General features: G+C 36.3%; 1 protein-coding gene across 2 annotated transcripts in view; it reads left to right on the forward strand.

Annotated features, from left to right (window-relative positions):
• The first annotated feature begins 8404 nt into the window (after nucleotides 1-8404).
• The window catches only part of hip1rb (huntingtin interacting protein 1 related b), a 59604-nt gene continuing 43285 nt past the window's right edge, over nucleotides 8405-24723 (forward strand). The window contains exons 1-11 of one of the 2 annotated variants that reach the window (XM_046841446.1): nucleotides 8405-8752; nucleotides 16081-16144; nucleotides 16356-16498; nucleotides 17314-17370; nucleotides 17446-17532; nucleotides 17662-17738; nucleotides 20511-20572; nucleotides 21660-21800; nucleotides 21954-22011; nucleotides 22980-23055; nucleotides 23642-23797. In XM_046841446.1, coding sequence (XP_046697402.1) covers nucleotides 8660-8752; nucleotides 16081-16144; nucleotides 16356-16498; nucleotides 17314-17370; nucleotides 17446-17532; nucleotides 17662-17738; nucleotides 20511-20572; nucleotides 21660-21800; nucleotides 21954-22011; nucleotides 22980-23055; nucleotides 23642-23797 — 1014 coding nt within the window. In that variant the 5' untranslated portion in view covers nucleotides 8405-8659. The remainder of the gene's footprint in view (nucleotides 8753-16080; nucleotides 16145-16355; nucleotides 16499-17313; nucleotides 17371-17445; nucleotides 17533-17661; nucleotides 17739-20510; nucleotides 20573-21659; nucleotides 21801-21953; nucleotides 22012-22979; nucleotides 23056-23641; nucleotides 23798-24723) is intronic. The other variant, XM_046841447.1, reaches the window with a different exon arrangement.

Here is a 24723-nt window from a genome sequence, read left to right on the forward strand (position 1 = left end):
TGCACTAAATACTTAATAAGCACACAAAGAATTAAGGTAGGCAGTTTTTTATAATAAATAATTATGATAATTAATTGTTAAGAAATACACCAGAGCCATTGTCTCTCTTTCTCTCAAAAAAAAAAAACAAGAAAGGGAGAGAAAGTGAGTGAGAGAGATGTGTCAGAGTGAGTGTGAATGCTAGTGCAAACAGCAGTATTGTGTGTCACATAAGATAAAGTGGTTACTTTAGGACTTTTTTACAATATACAGCAGCAATAGTGTGCGTAATATATGGGGATGAAGTGATTAGTGACTGTTCTTACAATGCAGTACTAATAGATTTGAAGCAGTGCATATAATTAATGTCAGTTGTTAATGAAGGTGATTGCCTGAGGAAAAGACTGTTCCTGTGCCTTGCAGTTCGGGTGAACAAAGTTCTGTAGTACCTGCCAGAAGGTTGGAGTTGAAAGAAATTGTGTTCAGGGTGTGAAGGGTCAGTAGTAATTTTTCCTACCTGTTTCCTTATTCTTGTATACTACATTCCTTTTGTTTTCCAAGATGGCGCCGGTGAGGTCGGCTGTCGTCACGACTGCTCCGGCTACGTTTTTTCTTTTTTTGTTTATTTTATACTTTTATTTAATTAGTTACAGTTCTATCTACACAAGATGGACATCATTAGATATGACAGAGACATTCTTTCCTCTGTTGGTGTACAATGCACTCACCTTTCGCTGTTTTTAAACTCGGACCCATGCTGGCTGAGCGAGATCCTGAGGGAGAACAAAGGACGCAACCCGTACCGGCGTCCGCGAGGTAAACGCGCACACCGCGCTCCCTTACCTAATATCCTGTTAGCCAACGTCCAGTCACTGGAGAAAAAGCTCTGCGGTACCGGACCACGCCATCTCGGTTTACCGCATGGTCAGAACACTGGAGTCGGGGAAGTCAAGAGGAGGTGGAATGTGTCTGATGGTGAACAACCACTGGTGTGACAGGGGACACCGGGGACATGAATGAGTACAAGGCCTTACAGTGTTCGCAGAGTGGTGAAGGATGCAAAGCGGCGCTACGGGAAGAAACTAAAGTCACAGTTTCAACATGGTGGCTCTAGGAGCCTGTGGCAGAGACTAAGAACAATCACGGACTCTAGAACACCATCTTCTAGAATGGTGAATGCGGACGCTTTTCTGGCAGACAAGCTAAACACCTTTTACGCTCATTTCAAGGCTGCAGCTAACCACGCTAAGGGCGCTAGCAGCACAACCAGCGTGCATGCCGAGAAAGCCGGAGAGGTAAACACGTTCACCATCTTGGAGGAGGAGGGCATTCAAGAGGGTGAATACCAGGAAGGCAGCAGGACCAGATGGCATCACAGGTCTTGTTCTGAAAGCCTGCGCTGACCAGCTAGCACTGGTGTTCACTGAAATATTCAACCTCTCACTGAAACAATCTGTTGTCCCCTCATGTTTCAAACAGTCCACCATTGTTCCTGTCCCAAAGAAACCCAAGCCCGCCTACCCTAACGACTACCGGCCTGTAGCTTTGACCTCAGTAGTGATGAAGTGCTTCGAGAGACTGGTCAGAGACTTCATCAATGCTTCACCACCAGACACACTGGACCCACTACAGTTCACATACCATCAGAACCGTTCTACTGAGGACACCATTGCTCATCTCCTTCACACTACAATGAGCCACCTGGACCACAGAAATGGGAATTATACAAAGATGCTGTTTGTGAACTACAGTTCAGCATTTAACACCATAATTCCCTCCACACTCACCTCTAAGTTGGAGGTCCTGGAACTGCTGTTGTTTTACTGGATCTCTAACTTCCTGACAGACAGACCACAAGCCGTACGGGTGGGAAAACACACTTTATCCACCCTCACCCTCAGCACTGGAGCTCCCCAGGGTTGTGTTCTGAGCCCCCTGCTGTACTCACTGTACACATATGTCTGTGTGGCCACTTCCAACTCCACCACCATCATCGAGTTTGTTGACAACACCGTCGTGGTGGGTCTGATCTCCAACAACAACGAGACAGCCTACCTACAGGAGGTTAAAAACCTGAGATGGTGCCAGAAGAACAACCTTCTCCTGAATGTCAGCAAGACTAAGAAGTTGATTGTGGACTCCAGTACGAAGCAGGAGCAGTCATACCAACTGCTAAACATCAGCGGAGAGCTTCCGCTCTCTGAAAGCAAACACAGAGAGAATGAGGAGGAGCTTAAACCAAGAGACACCCAGGAGCTAAAAACTCGCCCACTCTCTCCATCATCACACTTCTTCTCTGTACATATCTCACCTTTTGCACCACAACACTTTAAACTCTGGACTTGCACAGCACAGCGCACTTTATATTTTATACCGCACACAGACACTTTACACCACACCATTCGGAACACGGACACTTTAACATTTTACACCACACCATACCGCACACGGACACTTTATGGACAATCTAAACCACCTTAAATTGTTTATTGTTGTTTACTGTTTCACTGTTTACTGCCATAAGCAGTTTTTGTATATACATCTTTTTCTTTCACACACACATATACAGTTGTGTTCAAAATTATTCAACCCCCACTGAAATTGATTGTTTTGGTCGGTTTGACATTGATTATGATCATTCAGTCATCCTGCTTACAATTAAATAAAAGAGGCACGTGTAGGTCAGACAAATATAACATAACATTTATAATGAAATAACCACAAATGTCTTTTCTGAGCTCACATCATTATCAGTTTTATTCAACCCCCAAGTGACATTCAATCTTAGTACTTAGTACAACATCCTTTTACAGTTATAACAGCTTTTAAACGTGAAGCATAGCTTGACACAAGTGTCTTGCAGCGATCTACAGGTATCTTCGCCCATTCATCATGGGCAAAAGCCTCCAGTTCAGTCACATTCTTAGGCTTGCGCACTGCAACTGCTTTCTTTAAGTCCCACCAGAGGTTCTCAATCGGATTTAAGTCTGGTGACTGCGATGGCCACTTCAAAATGTTCCAGCCTTTAATCTGCAACCATGCTCTAGTGGACTTGGAGGTATGCTTGGGATCATTGTCCTGTTGAAAGGTCCAACGTCTTCCAAGCCTCAGGTTTGTGACGGACTGCATCACATTGTCATCCAATATCTCCTGGTACTGAAGAGAATTCATGGTACCTTGCACACGCTGAAGCTTCCCAGTACCTGCAGAAGCAAAACAGCCCCAAAGCATGATTGACCCCCCGCCATGCTTCACAGTAGGCAAGGTGTTCTTTTCTTCATAGGCCTTGTTCTTCCTCCTCCAAACATAGCGTTGATCCATGGGCCCAAACAGTTCTAATTTTGTTTCATCAGTCCACAGAACACTATCCCAAAACTTCTGTGGTTTGTCCACATGACTACTGCAGTCGACTCTTCTTATTCTTTGGGGACAGCAAGGGGGTGCGCCTGGGAGTTCTGGCATGGAGGCCTTCATTACGCAGGGTGCGCCGTATTGTCTGAGCAGAAACTTCAGTACCCACATCTGACAAATCTTTTCTCAGTTCCTCAGCAGTCACACGGGGACTTTTCTCCACTCTACGCTTCAGGTAGCGCACAGCAGTCGAAGTCAGCATCTTCTTTCTGCCACGACCAGGTAGCGTTTCAACAGTGCCCTTTGCCTTGAATTTGCGAATGATGCTTCCTATGGTGTCTCTTGGTATGTTTAACATCTTTGCAATCTTCTTATAGCCATTGCCCTTCCTGTGAAGAGTAATCACCTGTTCTCTTGTCTTCCTGGACCATTCTCTTGACCTCACCATGTTTGTAACCACACCAGTAAATGTCTAGAAGGAGCTGAGTATCACAGTCATTTTAAAGCTGCCTAATTGGTGCTTATTAGGCTTTATTGCTGCTCCCTGATATCCACAGGTGTTTTCAATACCTGATTGAAAACACTTCATTGAACCTCTGTTCTTCAGAGTGGTAGTCTTTAAGGGGTTGAATAATTATGTCAATATATATATATATATATATATATATATATATATATATATATATATATATATATATATATAATGATTTCTAAGTGGGAGTAGTTGTAAAATAGCAGGGTGTTCAAATACTTGTTTTATATATATATATATATATATATATATATATATATATATATATATATATATATATATATATACAGTAAGGAAAATAAGTATTTGAACACCCTGCTATTTTGCAAGTTCTCCCTCTTAGAAATCATGGAGGGGTCTAAAAAAAAAAAAAAAAAAAAAAATTATATATTAAAAATATAATATTATCTATATATATATCTTTATATATTATCTTTATATATTCTTATATTTTATTTTATATAGTTTTTATACTTTATTTATGAGTCTTCTTTTTCTTTGTATTATTTTTCTCCCGAGGTATAGTTATAGTAATTATTTTATTAAAAGCCGAACTGAAGTCGGCAAACAGAATCCGGGCATATGTCCCTGAGCAGTCAAGGTGTTGCAAAATGTATTGCAGCCCCATGTTGACTACATTTTCCACTGATCTGTTTGCTTAGTAGGCAAACTGTAGGGGACTCAGCAGCTGTTCTGTTACTTTCTTTAGGTGGGCCAATACCAGCTGCTCAAAGGTCTCCATGACAACAGATGTTAGAGCAACAGGCCTGTAGTGGAGAGCTTTTTGGAGACTAGGATGATGGTAAGGAGTTTAAAGCAGGGGGGACTTCACACATCTACAGTGATCTGTTGAAGATATGGGTGAAGATAGGAGCCAGTTGGTCAGCACATGCTTTGAGTCAAGTGGGGGAGACACCATGGGCCGTGCTTTCCTGGTCTTTTCTCTCTGGAAGAGCCAATTCACATATTTAAGGAGTTGTTAGAGGGGTTCCTAGAGGTGTGACAGGGCAGTCAGTGGGCTGGGGTGGATTGAAGATGTGAAGATATTGTTCTCTTACTTTTCTTTCTTTCTTTCGGCTTTTCCCTTTAGGGGTCGCCACAGCGGATCCTCCGCACGTTTGATTTGGCAGATGTTTTACGGTGGATGCCCTTCCTAACACAACCCTCCCCAATTTATCCGGGCTTGGGACCGGCACTGAGAGTGGCTGGGGATGGTTCCCTGACTGGGGATCGAACCCGGGTCGTAGTGGTGAGAGCGCTGCATCTTAACCACTAGACCAATTGTTCTCAATCCTGCAAAAAAAAAAGTGTTGAGGTTGTCAGCCAAGTCTTTGTTTGCTTCAGTGGGGAGGGGTATTCTTATAAGTTTTCTTATTTTGTACATAAAACCAAATACTAGATATGGCATCACAACTAAAAGGAGAGCCAGAAAGTAACACAGACATGACATCTCTGGGATAAGAGCCGGCTTTGCACACCATTGTCAACCTGAGTGATCTTGCTGCTGTATTCTGGATTAACTGAAATTTATTTATGCATTTGTTGAAACTTCCATAAGGCATTACAATAGTCCAAATAAGATGTAACAAAGGAATGAACTAGTTTTTTTGCATAATATGTCTTAGTCATAGTATACGTACCTTGAAGAAGTATACCAACTTCTTGTTTCGGCTGCTCCCATTAGGAGTCGCCACAGTGGATCATCCATCTCCATACCACTCTATCCTCTACATCTGCATCACATCTACTCTGCATCCTCTACATTAACTACTTCCCTCACCACATCCATAGACCTATGTCAGCTATTGCAACACCTTTAGTTAATAATATCCTAGAGTAATAAACAATGGATCTGAATCCATAGAGCTTGATTAGGCTACTGAATGTCTACAACAAACATTCTGCTAGATTCTTAATAATGTAGTGCCCCTGAAAAGAAAAATTAATTACATGAAAAATACTAGCTCCATGGTATAAAAATCAGGCACATATTTTAAAAGAGTTATGGGTTATAGAAAAGCTCTTAGTGCTGCTAGATCAACATATCCTTCTAATCGAATAGAAGAAAAACATTATTTTAGATTTTATTCAGAACTGTAGCAAAATGTATTAGAAATGGAAGCGCCACATTAGCATTCTCATGATCAGTGGTTAGCAGCAATAATTTCATGAAATTATTCTATGACAAAATTTTAATTATTTTGGGCAAAAGATCTATTAATTTAACTATTAATTTAAAGCCAGACAATTGCATAAATAACCATGTGGATAACAATATAACAAATTAGCAATTACAATGCTTTACTTCTATTCAGGAGATTAATTTCACTTATTTCCACATAAAAATAATCAACATGTTTCTTCAGACAGATTATTACTGAAGCTATATACATTCATATTTAATATAAATAATACAAAAATAATAAATTATTCCAACACTGGTTATTTACCTTAATCATTTAAGCTGGCAGATATCAAACCCCTAATTAAAAAACCTGACCTCGACTCCTGTTAGCTGTCTTACTATAGGCCAATATCAAACCTCCCCGTTATCTCCAGGCATCCTATAAAAGGATCAAACACAGCAAGTATCCTCATACTTACAAAGGAATAATATTCATGAAATGTATCATTTAGGATTTAGGCCTCATCATATCACAAAGACAGCGCTGGTTAAAGTGACAAATAGTGACGCAAAAATGGCTTTTTTGTAAAGATGAACCCTAGTTTAGCCTTTGACACCATAATATACTCCTTGGCTCTCTCCTGGCTGAGGTCTTTTACAAAGATCTGTCTTTAGTCATTTGCTATTTTCTGAAGCTGATGTAGCATAACCTTCTTTTATTTTAGAAACATTGCTAGATGGTGTCGTTACATGATGTAGAAAAACGAGTTCAAGCGTTTGTTTCATCTAGGTTAGAAGTTAAGTTACGCCATTTGGCAGACGTCCTTATTCAAAGTGACTTACAACTGAGCAGGGGAAGGTTAAGGGCATTGCTCAAGGGCCCAGTGGTGGCAGCAGGATTTGAACCTCTTACTTTCCGATCCAAAGTCCAATGCCTTTACCACTGAGCTACCACCTCCACAACTGTCTTATATACCAAAGATCCCTCTTGTCTGAGATACCTTCTGGCTCTCCCCTTTTATCTATGTTGTCATAGCTAAGCTGGAGTCCTTACTTGCACCCTGATTATACTGCACAGTGTCCAGTGTCCAGTGTCCAGTGTCTCTCTCTCTCTCTCTCTCTCTCTCTCTCTCTGTCTCTCTTTCTCTCTCACACTCTCACTCTCTGTCTGTTACACAATAATAGGCAAGGATTTTAAAATAATGGCTGAATGGTGTATACCCACTATATACAGAAACACAGAATAATACAAGTCTAACCAGTTCATCTCATTGTTAGCCGACAGTTTTATCTGCAGAATACAGATACATATTGCATTTTATAGTATTTTAAATATTCATGTACTGTATTTTAAAACTAATTTTAACAGTGTTTCAGTGAATCCATCTGTATTAAGCTGGTAGAATTTTTATATTTGCCCATGGCTAATTACAATGTCCCTATATTATTTTTGCCAGGTCCATTAAATGTAATTTATTTTCCAATCAGGGATACATGGCTTAAGCGTTATGGGATAAAATCCTACCTTAGACCAACCCGCTGATCATACTTTTGTTTATTTCAGCTGCCCAGAGGTGCTTTCATATCTATTACTTTGTTCCTGAGTCAGAACAAAATTTATAATGTTGCTTAAGTTTGCCAATTTATTTTATTTATTTATTTATTTTTTTGTGCTTTCACATTTGCAGTTTTCAGTCAGTTTGAACTGGACCGTGATGGGGTTCGACTGCAGAGAGAAAACTCATCTATTTTGAATTGGATTATAAAAGAAAGTGAAACTAACGTGCGGAGATCTTTGTGTTGCAGACGTTTTTCTGTGATAGCAAACTGAGCCAAGTGATGTGTTTTAGAAATTTGGCGTGTGGAAAAAAGCGTAAAATAAGTTTTTGTATAAGCGTAAATAATTTTTTTCCATAGTCCGGTTTCCGAATAATGAATAAAGGGGTTTTACGTTTTCCTCCGTGCACGCACAGGTTTTTAAATTATGAATCAATTTAGCAAATTAATTATTAATCAAATTATCAAATAAAAAAAGTCCGTGTACTTTACTTTCATGGTGCTGCAGATAAAAACACCGCGCTTTGTACAGTAAGTCTATGGCTCAGTGATCTCTGTTCATACCGGCGAATAAAGGTGTTATTACGAGTACTTTTCAGCATATAAGCCTTTTATTGTGGGTTGTCTATACAGGCAAGGGCTAATTCATTTATAATTAATGAATTAATTTATAATATTCGATTCACATAATTTAAATGCAAAATAAGCCCAATTCGCAAAAATAACAGTGGAAGACCCAGAAATAAGGAAAGACGTCCAAAAGCTTCTACCTCCGCATTAGAGGCGTGCTTTTTGACATCACGTGTGACGCGTAGGAGGAAGTCTCTGACGTTCGCTGCGTCACCCTGCGTTGCTCCTAAAGAGCACCGAGGCGCACAATCTGGCAACCCGCTCACTGCAGGAGCAGATTCAGAGAGATGTTCAGTCTGTAGGTGTGCCATTATTTAAATCATTTCTGAAGCTGCACAGACAGGAAACATTTGCAGACCCTATGTCTACTCAGTGTTACAAACATTAGACGGAATTCTCATCTCAAATTCATCTCTAGCAATCCGCACGTCAGCCTCCTCACGTCAGCCTGATATCTGTGGAGGAAACCTCAGCTACAACGCAGGATGAATTCGATACGGCAGGTGCCATCACGGATGAAGAGTAAAATGTCGGAGACTAGTTTAGGAGAAGAAAAAGACCGTTTCGAAAGACAGCAGGTAAGCAAGCAGGATTCACTGGTCTGAAATATATTTCTTTATCACGAGCGCTTCGATGCAGAAGAAACCCAAATAAAACCAGCTGAAATCTTCGATGTCATGTTGTCATTGTTCAGAAACCTTAGACTACATCCAGCTCACCTTCAGGCTGGGAGCGAGGTGAAAACGGAAGCCATGATCGCTCAATTCTAATGGAACTAGTTGGAGAAATCATTTGTTAAATATATGTTTTACTTTGCGTATCGGTCATTTAATGATGTCGCACAAAACTATATGACCAGTGAACTGATCAAACCGGTTAGACTCGCTCACGGCCACATTCCGGTGTGAGGCCGTGGCACCTGCCTGAGAAACTTCCGTCACCTGCGTCTGTAGTTACAGTGAAACGGACCAAATGTTGCTTTATTACTCATTCTAATCATTATTTATAATTGTACTATATTGCAGTAGGTTGTATTTCTATGCTTAACTGTACATTTGCCAGGACTATTGCGATTGTTCAGATCTATCACACCAGCTGTAAAGACCACACGTAGGAGAAGTAGGAAAAGCTTAAAGCAGATTCTGTGGGAATGATCCTGAGGACGTGTGCACATTTAAAGCTTCATCCCAGCCATGAGAAGAGACATCGCTCTTTAGTCTTTTTATTATCTATTGATCACATACTTGTGGGAGAACAGTGTCTATTAAAAACAAGGTGGTGATTATTGCATTTGAAAAGTCTTGGTAAAGAGGCATGGTCTACAGTCACCTACACGTGATTCATCAAAACAATGAGGATATTTCTTTCATAATCAACATTTGTTTTGTTTATTTTTCACCCGCCACATCACAGTAGTCAAGTTTAGAAATACTGGCTTTGTCCATTGGGGGAAAAAAGATATTTACTGCTTTTTACACAGTATATGTTGTCTATTTTAACACAATGGTTGTCAGATGTTTGGAGGCAGCTATTCTTCTATCATTTTTGATAGACACATGCATGTTCCTTTTGTTTATGGTGCAGTAATTTCTGTAATTTTGCAGTATAAAGACTTGTTTGACAAAACAATATATACATTTACAGATGCTGGTATAAAACCTAATAAACAGTTGAGCTTAAATTTAATAAAAAATCCTGCCTTAGCACAAATGACAGCTTTACACACTCTTGGCATCCAGCCAGTTAGTTTCTCTCTTACAGAGCTTTTGTGTACATGAAGAATCCTTGTCATTTTTTTTAGGGTCATGTTAATGGCAGAAGTGTATTAAAATCATAGCAACAACGTATCAAAACCGTGCTTTTACAAAACAGTACTTTTCAAGCATTTTTCAATAATTCGTATTCTTTTAAACAATTGTTATTTGATTATACTGTAGATGTTGATACAGGAATAAATCCATAAAGTAATGGCCTACGGTTTTTCTCTTAATTTTCCACATCGAAGATATTAAGCCTAGGAACCTATTTTTATGCCTAGAGATAGAAAACCGTCAAACAGATTGGGGAAAAAAGGGTTCTTGTGTGACTGTGTAATGCAATTTTATATATTTGGAATATCATATATGTTTATGTACATACATATATCTGTGACAAAATTCCCTTTTTTGCTAAACATGTAAAGAATTTACAAAAATACTCAGCTCTAATGTTATTAAATAATTGCAAACACAACACAGTTTTAGCTATATATATATATATATATATATATATATATATATATATATATATATGGCCCATCATATGGTCAACACTGACTTCCTGTCTCGCAAGGTTATAAACATAAGGTAACATAAGGTCTTTACCTCACACAGCGCTGCTGGCCTTATGGCATAACGTGCTTTATTGTGACCAAAAACATTTTTGTAATAATTTAATTAAGGTAATGTGAGAAAATAGCTTGTCGTGTCCCTGTGAAGTGATGTTTATTAACTTTTGAGTGTTCCTTTGAGCTGTCAGTTTTAAGAAAAAATAGTTGATTCATCAATTCCAAGTATTGAAAACTAAGATTCAACTAGATTATTGTGTTATCTCAATGTTATCACAAAAGAAATGTCTTATCCTTTTTCTTAATGCTAACTACATACTCCTTTTTTGCATGTTTATCACACTGTTTCAGATCATTAAACTAATTTAAATATTAGTAAAAGATAACACAAATGAACACAACATGCAGGTTCTTAATGAAGGTTTTTGTTATTAAGGGAAAACAAAATCCAAGACTACATGGCCCTGTGTGCAAAAGTGTTTGCCCCTAAACCTAATAACTGGTTGGGCCGCCCTTAGCAGCAACAACTGCAGTCAAGCGTTTGCGATAACTTGCAATGAGTCTGTTACAGCGCTATGGAGGAATTTTGCTCCGGACATTCTCCTTCAGGATTTTTTCAGGATTCAGGATTCCTTCAGAATTCATGGTTCCATTTATCAAAGAAAGAAAGTCTTCCAGGTCCTGAAGCAGTAAAACAGCCCCAGACATCACACTACCACCACCACCATATTTTACTGTTGGTATAACAGTAACAGGAGTCTTGGGGATCATCAAGATGTTTTCTGGCAAAACTGAGATGAGCCTTATGTTCTTTTTGCTCAGCAGTGGTTTTTGTCTTAGAATTCTGCCATGCAGACCATTTTTGCCGTCTCTTTCTTATGATGGAGTCATGAACACTGACCTTAACTGAGGCAAGTGAGGCCTGCAGTTCTTTAAATGTTGTTGTGGGGTCTTTGCGACCTCTTGGATGAGTCGTCGCTGTGCTCTTGGGGTAATTTTAGTCGGCTGGAACACACACTGTTCCATGTTTTTGCCATTTGTGAATAATAGCTCTCACTGTGGTTCGCTGGAGTCCCAAAGCTTTAGAAATTAGAAATAACCTTTTCCACTTTTTCATTTGTTTCTGAATTTCTTTGGATCTTGGCATGATGTCTAGCTTTTGAGGATCTTTTGGTTGACTTCACTTCGTCAGGCAGGTCCCATTTAAGAGATTTCTTGATTGTGAACTGGTGTGGCAGTAATCAGACCTGGGTGTGGCTAGAGAAATTTAACTCAGGTGTGATAAACCACAGTTTTAACGAGGGGCAAACACTTTTTTACACAGGGCCATGTAGTTTTGGATTTTCTTTCCCTCGATAATAAAAACCTTTATTTAAAACATGCATGTTGTGTTTACTTGTGTTAGTTTTTACTAATATTTTAATTATTTTCATGATCTAAAACATTAAAGTGTGAAAAACATGCAAAAAAAAAAAAAGAAGTCAGGAAGGGGGCAAAAACCTTTCACACAACTGTGAAAAACACCTACTTCCTGTAGGGGCCTGGTTTCCATGGACACCTGTACAGCAGCACCGTAACTGTGTTGCTACTGGCAGTAGAAGCTGAACCAACCATCTTATCTGTGCAACATACACAGTTACACAGTGCAATTTACCAGCACCTACTGAACATTTCCTTAGTTTAAATAAAAAATATTACTGACAATGAATAAAATGTTATAATTCTGATCAATTTCACTCACACCAGTATACACTCTTGATTAATCTCTCATAATATAAAACCACAGCTCCTATAAAAAAAAGCATTTGAAAATAAATAAATGCTTTATTCTTATTAACTGTGGTATAAAATGTCAGATCTACTACTTCTTTACCTCTGAATGTAGGTAGGAATTAATTGCTGTACAAATGTGACAGTAAGTCAGTAATTTGAGCTGCAATGTTTGTTGCTACCTGTGAAAAATCTGCAGAATTTGTTTACATTTTCAGGCTTTAACTCACATTTTGTGCGTATTGTGTGTGCAGGTTTCTTGTCATAAAAAAAATAATAAATAAAGTCATTTTGAAAGGAATAAAATTTAAAAGAGAACCCATCTTCTGTGTGTGTGAGATCACTGGGACAAAATGAGAAGATTATTAGATATGGATTAGATATACATATACATTGTAAGAGAGTGCAAGCAGAAATACCTGCAGGTCTCGCTATAATTACAAGGTTTAATAATCTCATTGTATCAAAAACACCACAGTTTTGACCTGTTCTCTGCTACTGTATTCCAATTAATCTGCATATTTACCAATATCTGCATATTTACCAAGCAGAAAGCCTGAAGACAGTTTTTCAAATCAGACAGAAAAGCTAATTTAATGTTTAATTTGACAGTAAATTTGTAGCAGTTTTTTGATTTTAGTAATTTCCAGACCTTGACCGCTATGGTTGGAGCAGCATGAGGTCATTTTGTTGAATCAAGCTGATAAAGAACAAGAATAAATGGAAATGTAACCAAGTAGCCTTAAATAGGTGAAGGAGCTATCATAGGATATGGACATTACACGGAGGGTCTGGCATTTTGACTTGCAAATGAAAGGAAGAGAAGAACAGGTAGGCCGAGTTTAAAATACAATTAAAGAAACGTAATAATAGAAAAGTACAGACAGAATATAGATAAGAGCTTTCTTTGTTTCAGTCTTTGTTTCTATCTCTCTATCAGTTCCTGCTGTTCTAATTTATTATGTAACTCCATGAACCATTTTATTCATTTTACTAATCTGTAACCATTTCTTAAAATATTCTTACTGGTGCTTCTGGACAACTGTCCAGTAACTGTCAATAACTGTCACCTAGAATCTGATTTTACTGCATTAGTATCAAACAGCTTTACTCACAGCTTATTCCCAGTTGGCTTTTGTTCATATTTTCATTAGTTTCTAAAGAATAGTTTAACTGTGTTTATATATATATATATATATAAACCAGTTGCATTACCTGTCAATCAGTTAATATTACTGTTTAACCATGCCAAATTAACAAAACTAAAAATTTGTTGGGTACAAGTTGCAGCTGCACTTGTATCCACTTTGTGTATGCACTTTGTTTGCATTTCAGTTAATGACTAATCCAGCGTTGAACCAGCCTTTGTTAACAAATTATAATCTGATGTTTAATAAAATAATTTTATCATTGTTGAAGGACAGGCTATAGAACCAGCAAGCACTGTTCATAATATATATATATATATATATATATATATATATATATATATATATATATATATATATATATATATATTATGAACGTGTGATTAATGCAGGGCAAATTTCTGTTTGACTATTTTTATAAAAAAATATAAATAAATAAATATAAAAAAGGTGAAATTAAAACCTTTAACAAAACAGACATTTTTTTAAATCACATTTGTTTTATTAATGCGCCAATTCTTAAATCAAGCACTAAAATCCATAAATGTAAATGGATACTGTATATTGAAGAGTGAATCATAGACAGATGTGGCGGAGAGAATCCAAAATAAAACATTGTTCAGAATCAGATAATAAATTTCATTCTAATATGTTACTGTGTTTAGAGTAATCGGCTACACAAGATTTATATAGAGGATGCTCCACTTAATCTAAGCTTAACAATAAACTGAATAAGTTGACTTGGTGTATTTTTCCTTAATGTGACGTGACTATTTTATGTTGCATTGCAAATGTACTGAACTGCTCAGTAACTGATACATCAACGTTTTATAGCATGTCTGATCATTTGTTTTTGCTAGCAGTGTCACATTGAAGTCTTTTAGTCTGGTTTAATGTTGCCTGACGTATATCTTGTAGACGTCATTTATCTGACAGGTAATACGGCTCCATCTAGTGTGTGTCCCTGATATGACACAGTGGTTGTAATAGTATACTGTACAGGTAGGCATACAACACGGTATAGATTTAAGAATGCACTCCAGCTGCCAGTATTTATTTATTTGTTTGTTTATTTTTTCTGAATCTTGATATCCAAGCCAAGCCTAGTTATAATATATAAATTACCCATTGTAGTCTACATGAGAACAGAAAAGTGGCAAATAATTGTTGAGCTATTCTCCACTCATGATCGGTGAGACCCCTGTGGAGAGAGTGAGCAGCATTAAATATCTTGGAGTACACATCTCTACGAACATGACATGATCTGCTCACACACAATTTCAGGGAGAGAAAGCCAGACAAAGACTGTATCATCTTTAGTCTCTAACCAAATACAGGGTTTCTCCAGTATATATTCTATATGCAGAAAGCATTCCCTTTATGTGGAATATATACATCAGGCGATGCAGGAACAGGGCTGTTAAGAACATAAATGACCCTAATCACCCTAGTAACTGTCTGTCAGTCTGCTGCCAAATCTGAGAAAAAGTGGGAAATCTGAGGAAGAGTGTTATCCCACAAGCACAAGTTTATTATGCTTAGTTCTCCCTTCATCATACTCATGTTCATTTTGCATTTGCACACAACTCCTTACATTGTCATAATCATTGTTACTGTTTTTGGCCTGTTATCACTCATCACACCTCACTTTTTTAAAATACCACTTTATCATTATATGTCACATATCTTTTCTTATTTTCCTTAATTTTGTCTTTAATTTTCTTATTTTCTCATATTTTATATTCATAGTCTATTTTACCTAATACCCACTTTCTGAGCAGCCAATCAGGTTTTCATGTCACTGCAAGTATTCTGCCTTCTACTTTGTGACAAATAAAAATCATCAGTATGCATATATGCAGGTAATGGATAATAAACGTAAAGATTTATTTGTCACAGATACAGGCCATGAGTTTCTAACCATCAGAATGAAGAAAAACTGTGACTTTGATCATGGCAAACATATTGGTTCTAAAAATGCTGTTTGAGGATTTTATATACAACAGTGTCTATCATAGTTTACACAGAATTGTTCAGAAAAAACATTAACTGAGTGAATGTTTTATCAGTAGAAACACCCCATTGACATCAGAGTTTAGCTGAAAACGGGCAGATTGTTTGAAGCTGCAAAGATCTTTAAAGCAACACAATCACTTTTCAAAAGTAATGATGGAAAATACAAATGAACAACATAGGCATTGAAGTGTATAGCTACAACAGCAGAAGACAACTTGGGGTACCACTTTTGTCAGCCAAAAACAAAAATCTGAGCTGATCATAGACACGTAAATAGAAAAGCTAAAGATAAAAATAATCACTTGGTCTTTTCCCGACCTTAAACTCTCAAATTTTAATAAATCTTTCCACATGATCATGGCAGATTTTCTTGGCTGACTGGAGTGGAACCTAATGCAGACTGCTTTTGTCGTTCAACTTAAATAATTGATGTCTTGTGAATTTTTGCTGCCAGCACAAGCCAGTCTGGGATGTGTTTGCTTAGTGGTTAAGGCATTTGGCTTTCTATCAGAAGGTGTGTTGTTATACTAAAACTGTTTTTGCCTTTCCATATAATGTTTGTATGTGTGTGTTCCTTGATATATTAAGTTTATACTAATGTTCTTTTAACTATTAAGTATTTTCTTTTTTGTTCTGTTTCCATCAGCTCAGCAGCATCAGTAAAGCCATTAACTCCACTGAGACACCAGTAAAGGAGAAACATGCTCGGAGTATCCTTTGAACTGTTGTTACTCTCTCCCCCTCCAATGAATGCTCTGAAAGTTTATTAATTTATTTAATAGCACACTTTATTTAAGGTTTTTAAAAGGGCTACATCTGAATTTTATTACATAATTTGGCTATTGGTAAGTAAATTGAAATGGATAATTAATTATGTAAATTTGTTGTGTTGCAATGTATAGCCCTTGACTTTAAATACAGGAATTATCATGGGAACTCACAGAGAAAAGGCGGCGCACACTTTCTGGTCCTATGCTATTGGGCTTCCTTTGTCCAGTAATGCCATTGTTAGCTGGAAATTTTGCCATGTTTTACATAAAGTTCTACGTGACGGCCACCAAAACGTAAGTGTTCAATTGTCAACAGGAAGAAAACACTAGTATCCTAGTGTGCTGAGGCCTTGCCTTACTTGCACTTTAAATACTTTCCCACTTATGCTATATATTGAAAGTGTGTAAAAGAAACAGATGAAACAGTTGAATTTCATATGTTTATGCCAGTAATATTTCTTATACAGATTCATGGTGATTTGTTGACATTTATTGCTCATTATATAATGTGAAAAAAATGTCACACCCCTTTTTATTACTTGCCAAAAAAAAAATCAATCTATGACAAAACTTGGATTAGCTCTTAAGTGATGTACAGCATTTAAACAACATTTAATTTAAATACATTTTCCAGTAATGTCAATTTAGCCATTTGTACTTTACTTTGCTTGAAATTTTTTCGTATAAGCAGATCTAGTGCTCTTATGCATGTAATTGCATGTCTTTTGCAACCTTTTCACGCATTTTCAGTTCAGCCATGGGAATGATTTCATAACAGACCTTTTTCGAATGTATATAAATATAATGTAAATGGCGTAAAGAGCTAATGAATAATATCATTAATTCATTCATGCATCATCTACAGCATTTGATATAACATTCACTATTCTTCTTCTGTGTACACACTCCGGAGCAAATATAGGGGATATTTGTTTGAAGGGTGTTAGAAAGTTTCTTCTCTGGACAATTATTTTTAAAACAAACAATTAGCAAATAAATCTGCATATTCAGAATTTTATAAAATATTAGTATTCAAAATAAACATGTTTGTAATAATGTTGAAGACTTTTGACTATAGCAAGACTATAGTGTTTTCTTTTTATTGACAGACACTACAAGACTGTATGAGACATTACAGTAACATTGCAGAGACTGGAACACTGTGGGTAAGTTAATGTTCTGCTTTCTTAGCAAGAGTCTAAGGATGGATCATATTAATGATTGTTTAATATTGTTCCTAGGGAAACACCAGAGATAAAAATGGATATGCACAGCTTGTTTCCCTATATACCAAGCTCCTCTGTCTGAAACTGACATTCCATACTGCAGTAAGTAGATTTAAATGATTTAAAACTTGATCAGCATGAAACAATTTATTTAAACAAATAGATCCTAATCACATTTTTCCAATTTATGTGCTACATCATTATGACTATTGGCATCTTTTTTCTTTGTAGCATCCTGAAATCCGAGCCAACCTGGAAGTCACAGATGAAGTCTTGGAGCGTACAGCAGGAACGGACATTAATAATGTGTATGTGTAACTAATTCTACTATACTGATGCATCATGAGCCTTGGCCATCCATGACTCTGTCACCGGGTCACCAATGTTCCTTCCTTGCACCACTTTTGAAAGATGCTGATCACTGCACACTGGGAACAGCCCACAAGAGCTGCAGTTTTGTAGATGCCCATCACAATTTGGCCCTTGTCAAACTCCCTCAAATCCTTAGGCTTGTCCATTTTTCCTGCATCAACATTGAGGACAAAATGTTCACTTGCTGCAATATAAAACAGGTGCCATGATGAAGAGATAATCAGTGTTATTCACTTCACCTGTCAGTGGTCATATGTACCACTAAAGGCTGCCTCACTGTTTTAACTGTGGAAGCTTTACCTCCGAGTCTTTCTGTTTATGACCCTGATTAATAATGGTGTAGTGTAACTGTGCAGTGACAAAGTTAGAGAAAACATCAGCTCTTCCCATATAAGTGAAAAATGCTCTGTTAGCAATTCATCTATTTGCACTCCCTTGCCAGCTAGCAAGCAATTTAGAGTTTGATTCAGGCTATAATCCAATTACTAAATCTACCTGTGGAAATAAACTCTCTTATGCAAATTCTCCTGTGTTATGGGACTCAGGGTGGGAAGCTACTGTATGCCCATTTTTTGCTGTTAGAAGGTCCCTCCTCACAGTGTTCCCCAATGATCTCCAGGCTTATATCTGTATTTAATAATTCAAAAGGAACTCTCAAACTACAAATAAAAAAGTCACATATTCTAATTCAGAGCTTTTAATGTAAACAAACATACACATTTTTCAGGTGACCAGTGAATACTTTTTTGAGACCTTAAATCAAGAGATAACACTGAGGAGTGCCTCTGGAATACTATACTATATTGTCAAACGTTTTTAGACATCTGACAATAAAATTTGTTTGGGCTGTTAAAACATCCCATTCTACATTTATGGTCCGTTTAATAACCTCTACTCGTTTGGAAAGGCTTTTTACTAGGTTTTGGAGTGTGGATGTGTAGATTTGTGAACAAGGTAAAAACAGGTACTGATTTGATGAGGAGGCCTGGGGTGCTGTCAGCATTTTAATGCATCCCAAAGTTGTTCAGTAGGGTTGAGGGGAACTTCCACTCTTCGACTCCAACCCATGTGAACCTAAACTAGCTGAAGCCCTAGCCAATTCATCTCAAGAATAGGTGAGGGAAAGTCTAACCACCACCTTATTATTCTTTTGTCACCCAGAATTGAATTCTCTGGTACCAGCAGATATTTGTGAATATTACTTTAGACAAAGTACCTGCTGGCTTGATAAGTCTCTGTTGCACCAGTTGCACCAGCACCTGTGTGAATGACTGTGGAACCCATGGACGCCACCAAGTGTTGAATTTTCTTTCTTGCTATGCATTGCCAAACATTTACTGAAGTCACAATTAGTGGCTACTTGTTTGGGGATCTTTCTGCATTTAGTTATACTTTAGAAAATGAAAAACAAAGTCAGACGACTGACCCAACCATTTAAGAATATTCCATTCCTTTGCTTTTACAAGCTCTTGGGTGACCCAGTTGCATTGGAAGCTATACATGTCCACCCTCCACCATGTTGACAGGTGGTTTGCTTTGGAATATGAACCCTTCTCCATACTCTTATGCTCATATTATTCTAGTACAAGTTAATCTTATATCAGACCTGAGCAGCTTTTCTATATTTACACAAAATTCAATCTGGCCTTTCTATTTTCGAGTGTTACAGTGGTTAGCTAAACTCTGTACTGTATTTCCATGTATAAAGGTATGTTTTTATCCTCTAGAATGTCCTTGATATAGCTAGATGTTGTACTGTATTTTTCTTTAACAAGGCACACAATTCTGTGATAATTCTCAGTAATCCTCTGTAATTTTCTTGGCCTTTTGGCCTTTGTTTCTAACTTTGCAGTGCATTTTTATGAAGTACCAAATTGTTTATTTGGTCACTAGTAGACTTTCTGCAGTCTCTCGGGTAGTCTGTTTTGTTTTGTTCTTTTTGTTTTTTCAGCCTAATGACGGCCCCTTTTACTTACATCAGCATATTAGTTATAGTCCACATATTGAGACAGTTTACACATGACAGTTATACTGCTTATAAGTCGAGTGTTCAATTACTTTTGGACCTATGAAAAAAACGAATGAAACCTATTTGGTTAAACCACTTTGATTTAAATTGATTGATTCAATTCAATGTGGTAGTTTATAGAGGCAAAAAAATAATGCAGTTACTGATAGATCTGACTATACATCAGCTGTACTAATGTCTTCAGAAAAAGGAAACGTTGATTGATTGGGCATGTTATTTAATTATTTAAATTAAATGTGTTTATTAAAATGTGTTTAAAATACTAAAATGTGCAGGAAGCATAAGCTAAGGGCATGTCTACATAATAATTATTGGTTTGTTTGTGTGTATGTTAAGGAAAGCATGAGATGGACTAGCAAATAAAGCACAGTTAAAAATACTTAAAGTATCTGAGCATTTTTAATGCAACTGAAACCATTTGTTGATATGACAGCATATTTGCTCTCTTTGTAAAAACTGCTAATGAACTAATGCAGGCTGCTTCTAGACTTAAAACCTCATTACCAGCTTAAACACCAACACTTAATACAGCTGAAGACAGATGGGTAGATACTTTATTCATCCCAATGGGTTTTACAGGATTAGTTAAATTAAATTTACAGGATAGTGATGAATGAGTGTATCTATGCTGCTGAAGAACATGAATGACTTATGAGACAGTCTTGTGTTCTGTGCTCAGCTTCCAGCTTACAGTTGAGGTGTTTGATTACATGGATACAGAGCTTCGTCTTGCTGAGTCAGGTTAGTATGTCTGTGTTTTAATAATCAGTCCCTTGCCTACTTAAAAATGTACAAGAATTTATTTAAATGCTGGTAATGTAAGACTTGCTTTACAGCTAATTTTAACAATATAAACAAACAGGTTCTTATAAATTATATTGGTTAGTATTGAAATATACTTTAAATGGATGTAATGTATTTCTTTTAAATAAACTTCGGTCTTGGTGACTTATACAGTGATAAATGACCTGTACACTTTATTATGACAAACACAAATCTTCTACTTTGGGTGCATCTTGTCTAGTTACACAACCACAATTCATTATTTTATGTGTTTATATGTTACACAAATATTTCACACAAAATTTTTAACTTAAATATATTAGTTATTCCATAATCCCTTTATCCTTTCCCAGTATTTGCAAAATAGACTGCTCGTTCAAAAGAGTCACAGACTAATATTCCATTGAAACACCCTTTGATTTTAATAAAGCGCACAGTCATGTTAGCATTATGTAATAAGCTTATGTAATGTCACAACATTTAATTCCATACAGAGTTGCATTATTTTTCTTGCAAAATCTTGTATTGATAAGAGAATAAGAGAGTCAGGATACTGCGTAAAGTCTTCCCCAGCACATCCCAAAGATTTTTAAATGCGTGGCCAATCCATGTGTAAAAAATGATGCTCCCTGAACCACTCTTACAATTCAGTAGACTGCTGGCCTAATTCAAAGGCACATAATGTTGCTTAACCTAGACCTGAGCAACTGTAGCAATCCCAGATCATAACACTGCCCCATGAGACTACCCTGATGTGATCTGGACTCATCAGATGACATGACCTTTTTGGTTTGACCTTTTTTTTCTCCTGATTAGCCTCACTGATAAGTGTTTTTCTTAAGGCTACACATCTGTTTAGTCTCAATCTCATGTTGCAGCAGTTTGCTGCTTAGTTGAAATAATTTGTTGCTCTCAAATATAATTTTTTTAGGAGTTAGTATTTCAAACTAATTTGGAGTTTTTGAAAACTTTATGAAGATCAAGACCCTCATAGACAAACCACCAGTTTTCTTCATTTTTTGTGTTTTCTGTCTTTCTTTCACAGTTCTACGACAGCTCAATACTTCTATTGCCATCTCAACATTGACAGCAGGGCAGTGTAAATTAGCACCACTTATTCAGGTCATCCAGGACTGTAGTCATCTGTATCACTACACTGTTAAGCTGCTATTTAAGTTACATGCTTGTGAGTCTTTTTCTACCGTTTATATATATATATATATATATATATATATATATATATATATATATATATATATTTTTTAATAAATGTTTATGCTATTATATATATATATTTGTTTCCCTTTGTAATGTGCTAATATACATGTCTTGGATTTAGGTTTACCGCCTGATACACTCCAGGGCCATCGTGAAAGGTTCCATGATCAATTTCACAGGTAAGGCAAATAGTATAGAAGAGACCAACCTCAAAGCTTTATACTGTAAAATAGTATAATTTAAATTGGCTGTCAATTTTTTTAGTAATTGAGTGTTTTAATCAGATCCATAATAGGTTAAGAAATACTTTTTCTTCATTAAAGATCAACAGTAAATAAGACAGGTCTCTTGAAATGAACAAGTAATTTATAAAAAAAGGTAATAGACATATTACATCAAAATACATATACAGTGCATTTAGAAAAGTCCCTCTGCAGTGGCCACGTAGACTAATTTATTAGAAACTATTCATTTAACGAAACATAATTATTCTCACTTATTTATTTATTTATTTATTTATTTTTATATTTATTATATCTCAGTATTATATCACAGTATCGCGATGTGGTATTCTTCTCTCCGAAACACTGCCAGCTTTAAAAACTTGCTCCACTATCAAGTCTACGTGGCCACTGCGAAGGGACTTATTGAACAGATTGTATATAAATAAAAATATAAATATCTATTTCAAATTACTTTAAAAACATGCGCGAAACCTGTTATTTTCTTATTTTTGCATACAGTCATACTTTTGCTTTTTTCTATATGAAAAGTAATGGTTCCTACTAAGCGTGTGTAAAAAAATATTATTTTTTTCCAAAAAAGTGTTTTATTTATGTTTGTTTATTTTTAAGTGTTTTATTTAAATATCTCTCCACATACGTTTTTTTATAATAATAGTTTCCATCTGTTTAAAACAACTGAAAAATGTGAAAACAAAAAAACTCAAAACAGTAATCTTATAAATACATATACTAGACATGCAATGTATATAGAAGTCCTTTTATATTGTTTTGTCCTTTTATGTTGTTTTCTAGTCTCCTGAAAGTTCTGCCAACAGAAACCTAAACTCAAATCAAGAGGTAGCATATAAAGTTTCATGCTGGCAGATGCTAAATGTTTTTGTATGTTTGTGCACTTTTTTTAGTCTCAAGACATTTTTTAATAAAGCAAGAGATATGATGTACTTCAAACGGCTTATCCAGATTCCACGGCTACCTGATGTAAGAAAAAACTTCTAAAAATACCATGTTTTTATACGTACATGTACAAGTAGGTGATAAATTAATGGAAAACCCAAAATAAATACTTAGACCTCCAGCTATGCTAACCAATGAGTTTGAATAATATAATGAATAGTTTTTTCTAGAAACATTTGATTTTATAGTTTTTAATGAATTTTAGCTGCTATATTCATTAATATATTATTGGTCATATTTTTTGCATATGGTAATTAAAAAAGTTTTTTAATAACCTTTGTGTTGTGCAAGTAAACAAATGTCTCAGTGTAAGGTAGAAGATTTAGGTTGCGATCTAAGTGCAGGTTTTCCTTGAGGATGGATGTTGTGGCTTTGATGCTCCTGAATTTTTTATTAGTCTCATTAAATGCCAGCAGGAGAGTTTGAGTTGTGTGCTAGACAGTATTAAATTAAGAAATATGTTATCCACAGTTTTAGAGACTTGTAAAATCTGGAGCCTTATGGTGGCTATTCTAATATATTTTATGTTTATGTTTTTTTTTTTTTTTTCATTTAATTTGTTGTGTGTGCATGTCTTTTACTGTCAATCTAATCAGTCATTTGTTTGCAGTCCCCTCCAAACTTCCTTCGAGCTTCTGCCCTAGCAGAGCATGTAAAGCCCATGGTTATTATCCCAGATGAAGAGGAGCCAGAGGAAGATGATGAGCCTGAACCACTAATAGATGTCAGTGAGGCTTCTCCAGTCAGCATGGCTTCCCAACCACAGGTAAGCTTCCTTCTTTATAATAGGTTGAAAAAATAAATGTGAACTTTAGCTTCAACAGAACACACGCATTATTTACTCAAACAATTAAAAGTAGTGTTTTCAAATCTATTGGGAATAACCCCTATTGATGAAGCATCCTGTAAATACCCTAAAACCTTACCAAGATTTGCCAAATGTTCAGGTTATTTTGTATGACATTGTCAAGGAAAGAGTTTTTTCACTTGTGTCAGAACTACTGCCCTTACATGCATAATGCTAAAAGTCATTAACACAAAGCTTATCTAATCAAAACAATTCTAGGTTTTTAGCCTGGATTTAAAGATTATTACTGTGTTCAATAACATTTATTGCTTTTCAGATCACTGGGGCTGTTTTATGATGAATGTGAAATTTTACTCTGGTTCTGTGCAGACATGTCCATTGCCAAATAATATTGTTTATTACAAAATATATCTTTGAAAGCTCTTTATCGCATGTTTCATCACGTGTTATGTATAAAGCTTAATAAAGTCTGCGGTCAGTTCTGAGGTCTGAACTCATTATGTATACATTATGCATACAGTACATATCTAGACTTTGACTAGGGTCCTAATTTGTGGGTCAGTTTACTGTAGACTGTGCAGAAAGGATGATCTCTTAGTTAAAACAGTTTATTTAAGGCTAATGTCACTGTTCTTGGCTTCTCTGTAAGCCTGAAATTTGACTATCTGTTTTGAGAATGATATGCAGATCTCTCATTAATGCTGTGTCTTTTTACTTTTCCATTTTCCTTGATCTCACTGATTTATTGTGGCATGATTGTTGGTGGCAAATGTGTTTCTGTAAGTGCTGATGATCTGGGATTTTCATGCTCAGCAGTCTTTATGTACAAAACATAAAAAACATCTAGTGAGCAGCACTTCTGCTGAAAGGAAGCTCTTGTTCAT

Source organism: Silurus meridionalis, chromosome 27, assembly GCF_014805685.1.
Source record: "Silurus meridionalis isolate SWU-2019-XX chromosome 27, ASM1480568v1, whole genome shotgun sequence".
In the NCBI taxonomy this organism is placed as follows: Eukaryota; Metazoa; Chordata; class Actinopteri; order Siluriformes; family Siluridae; genus Silurus; species Silurus meridionalis.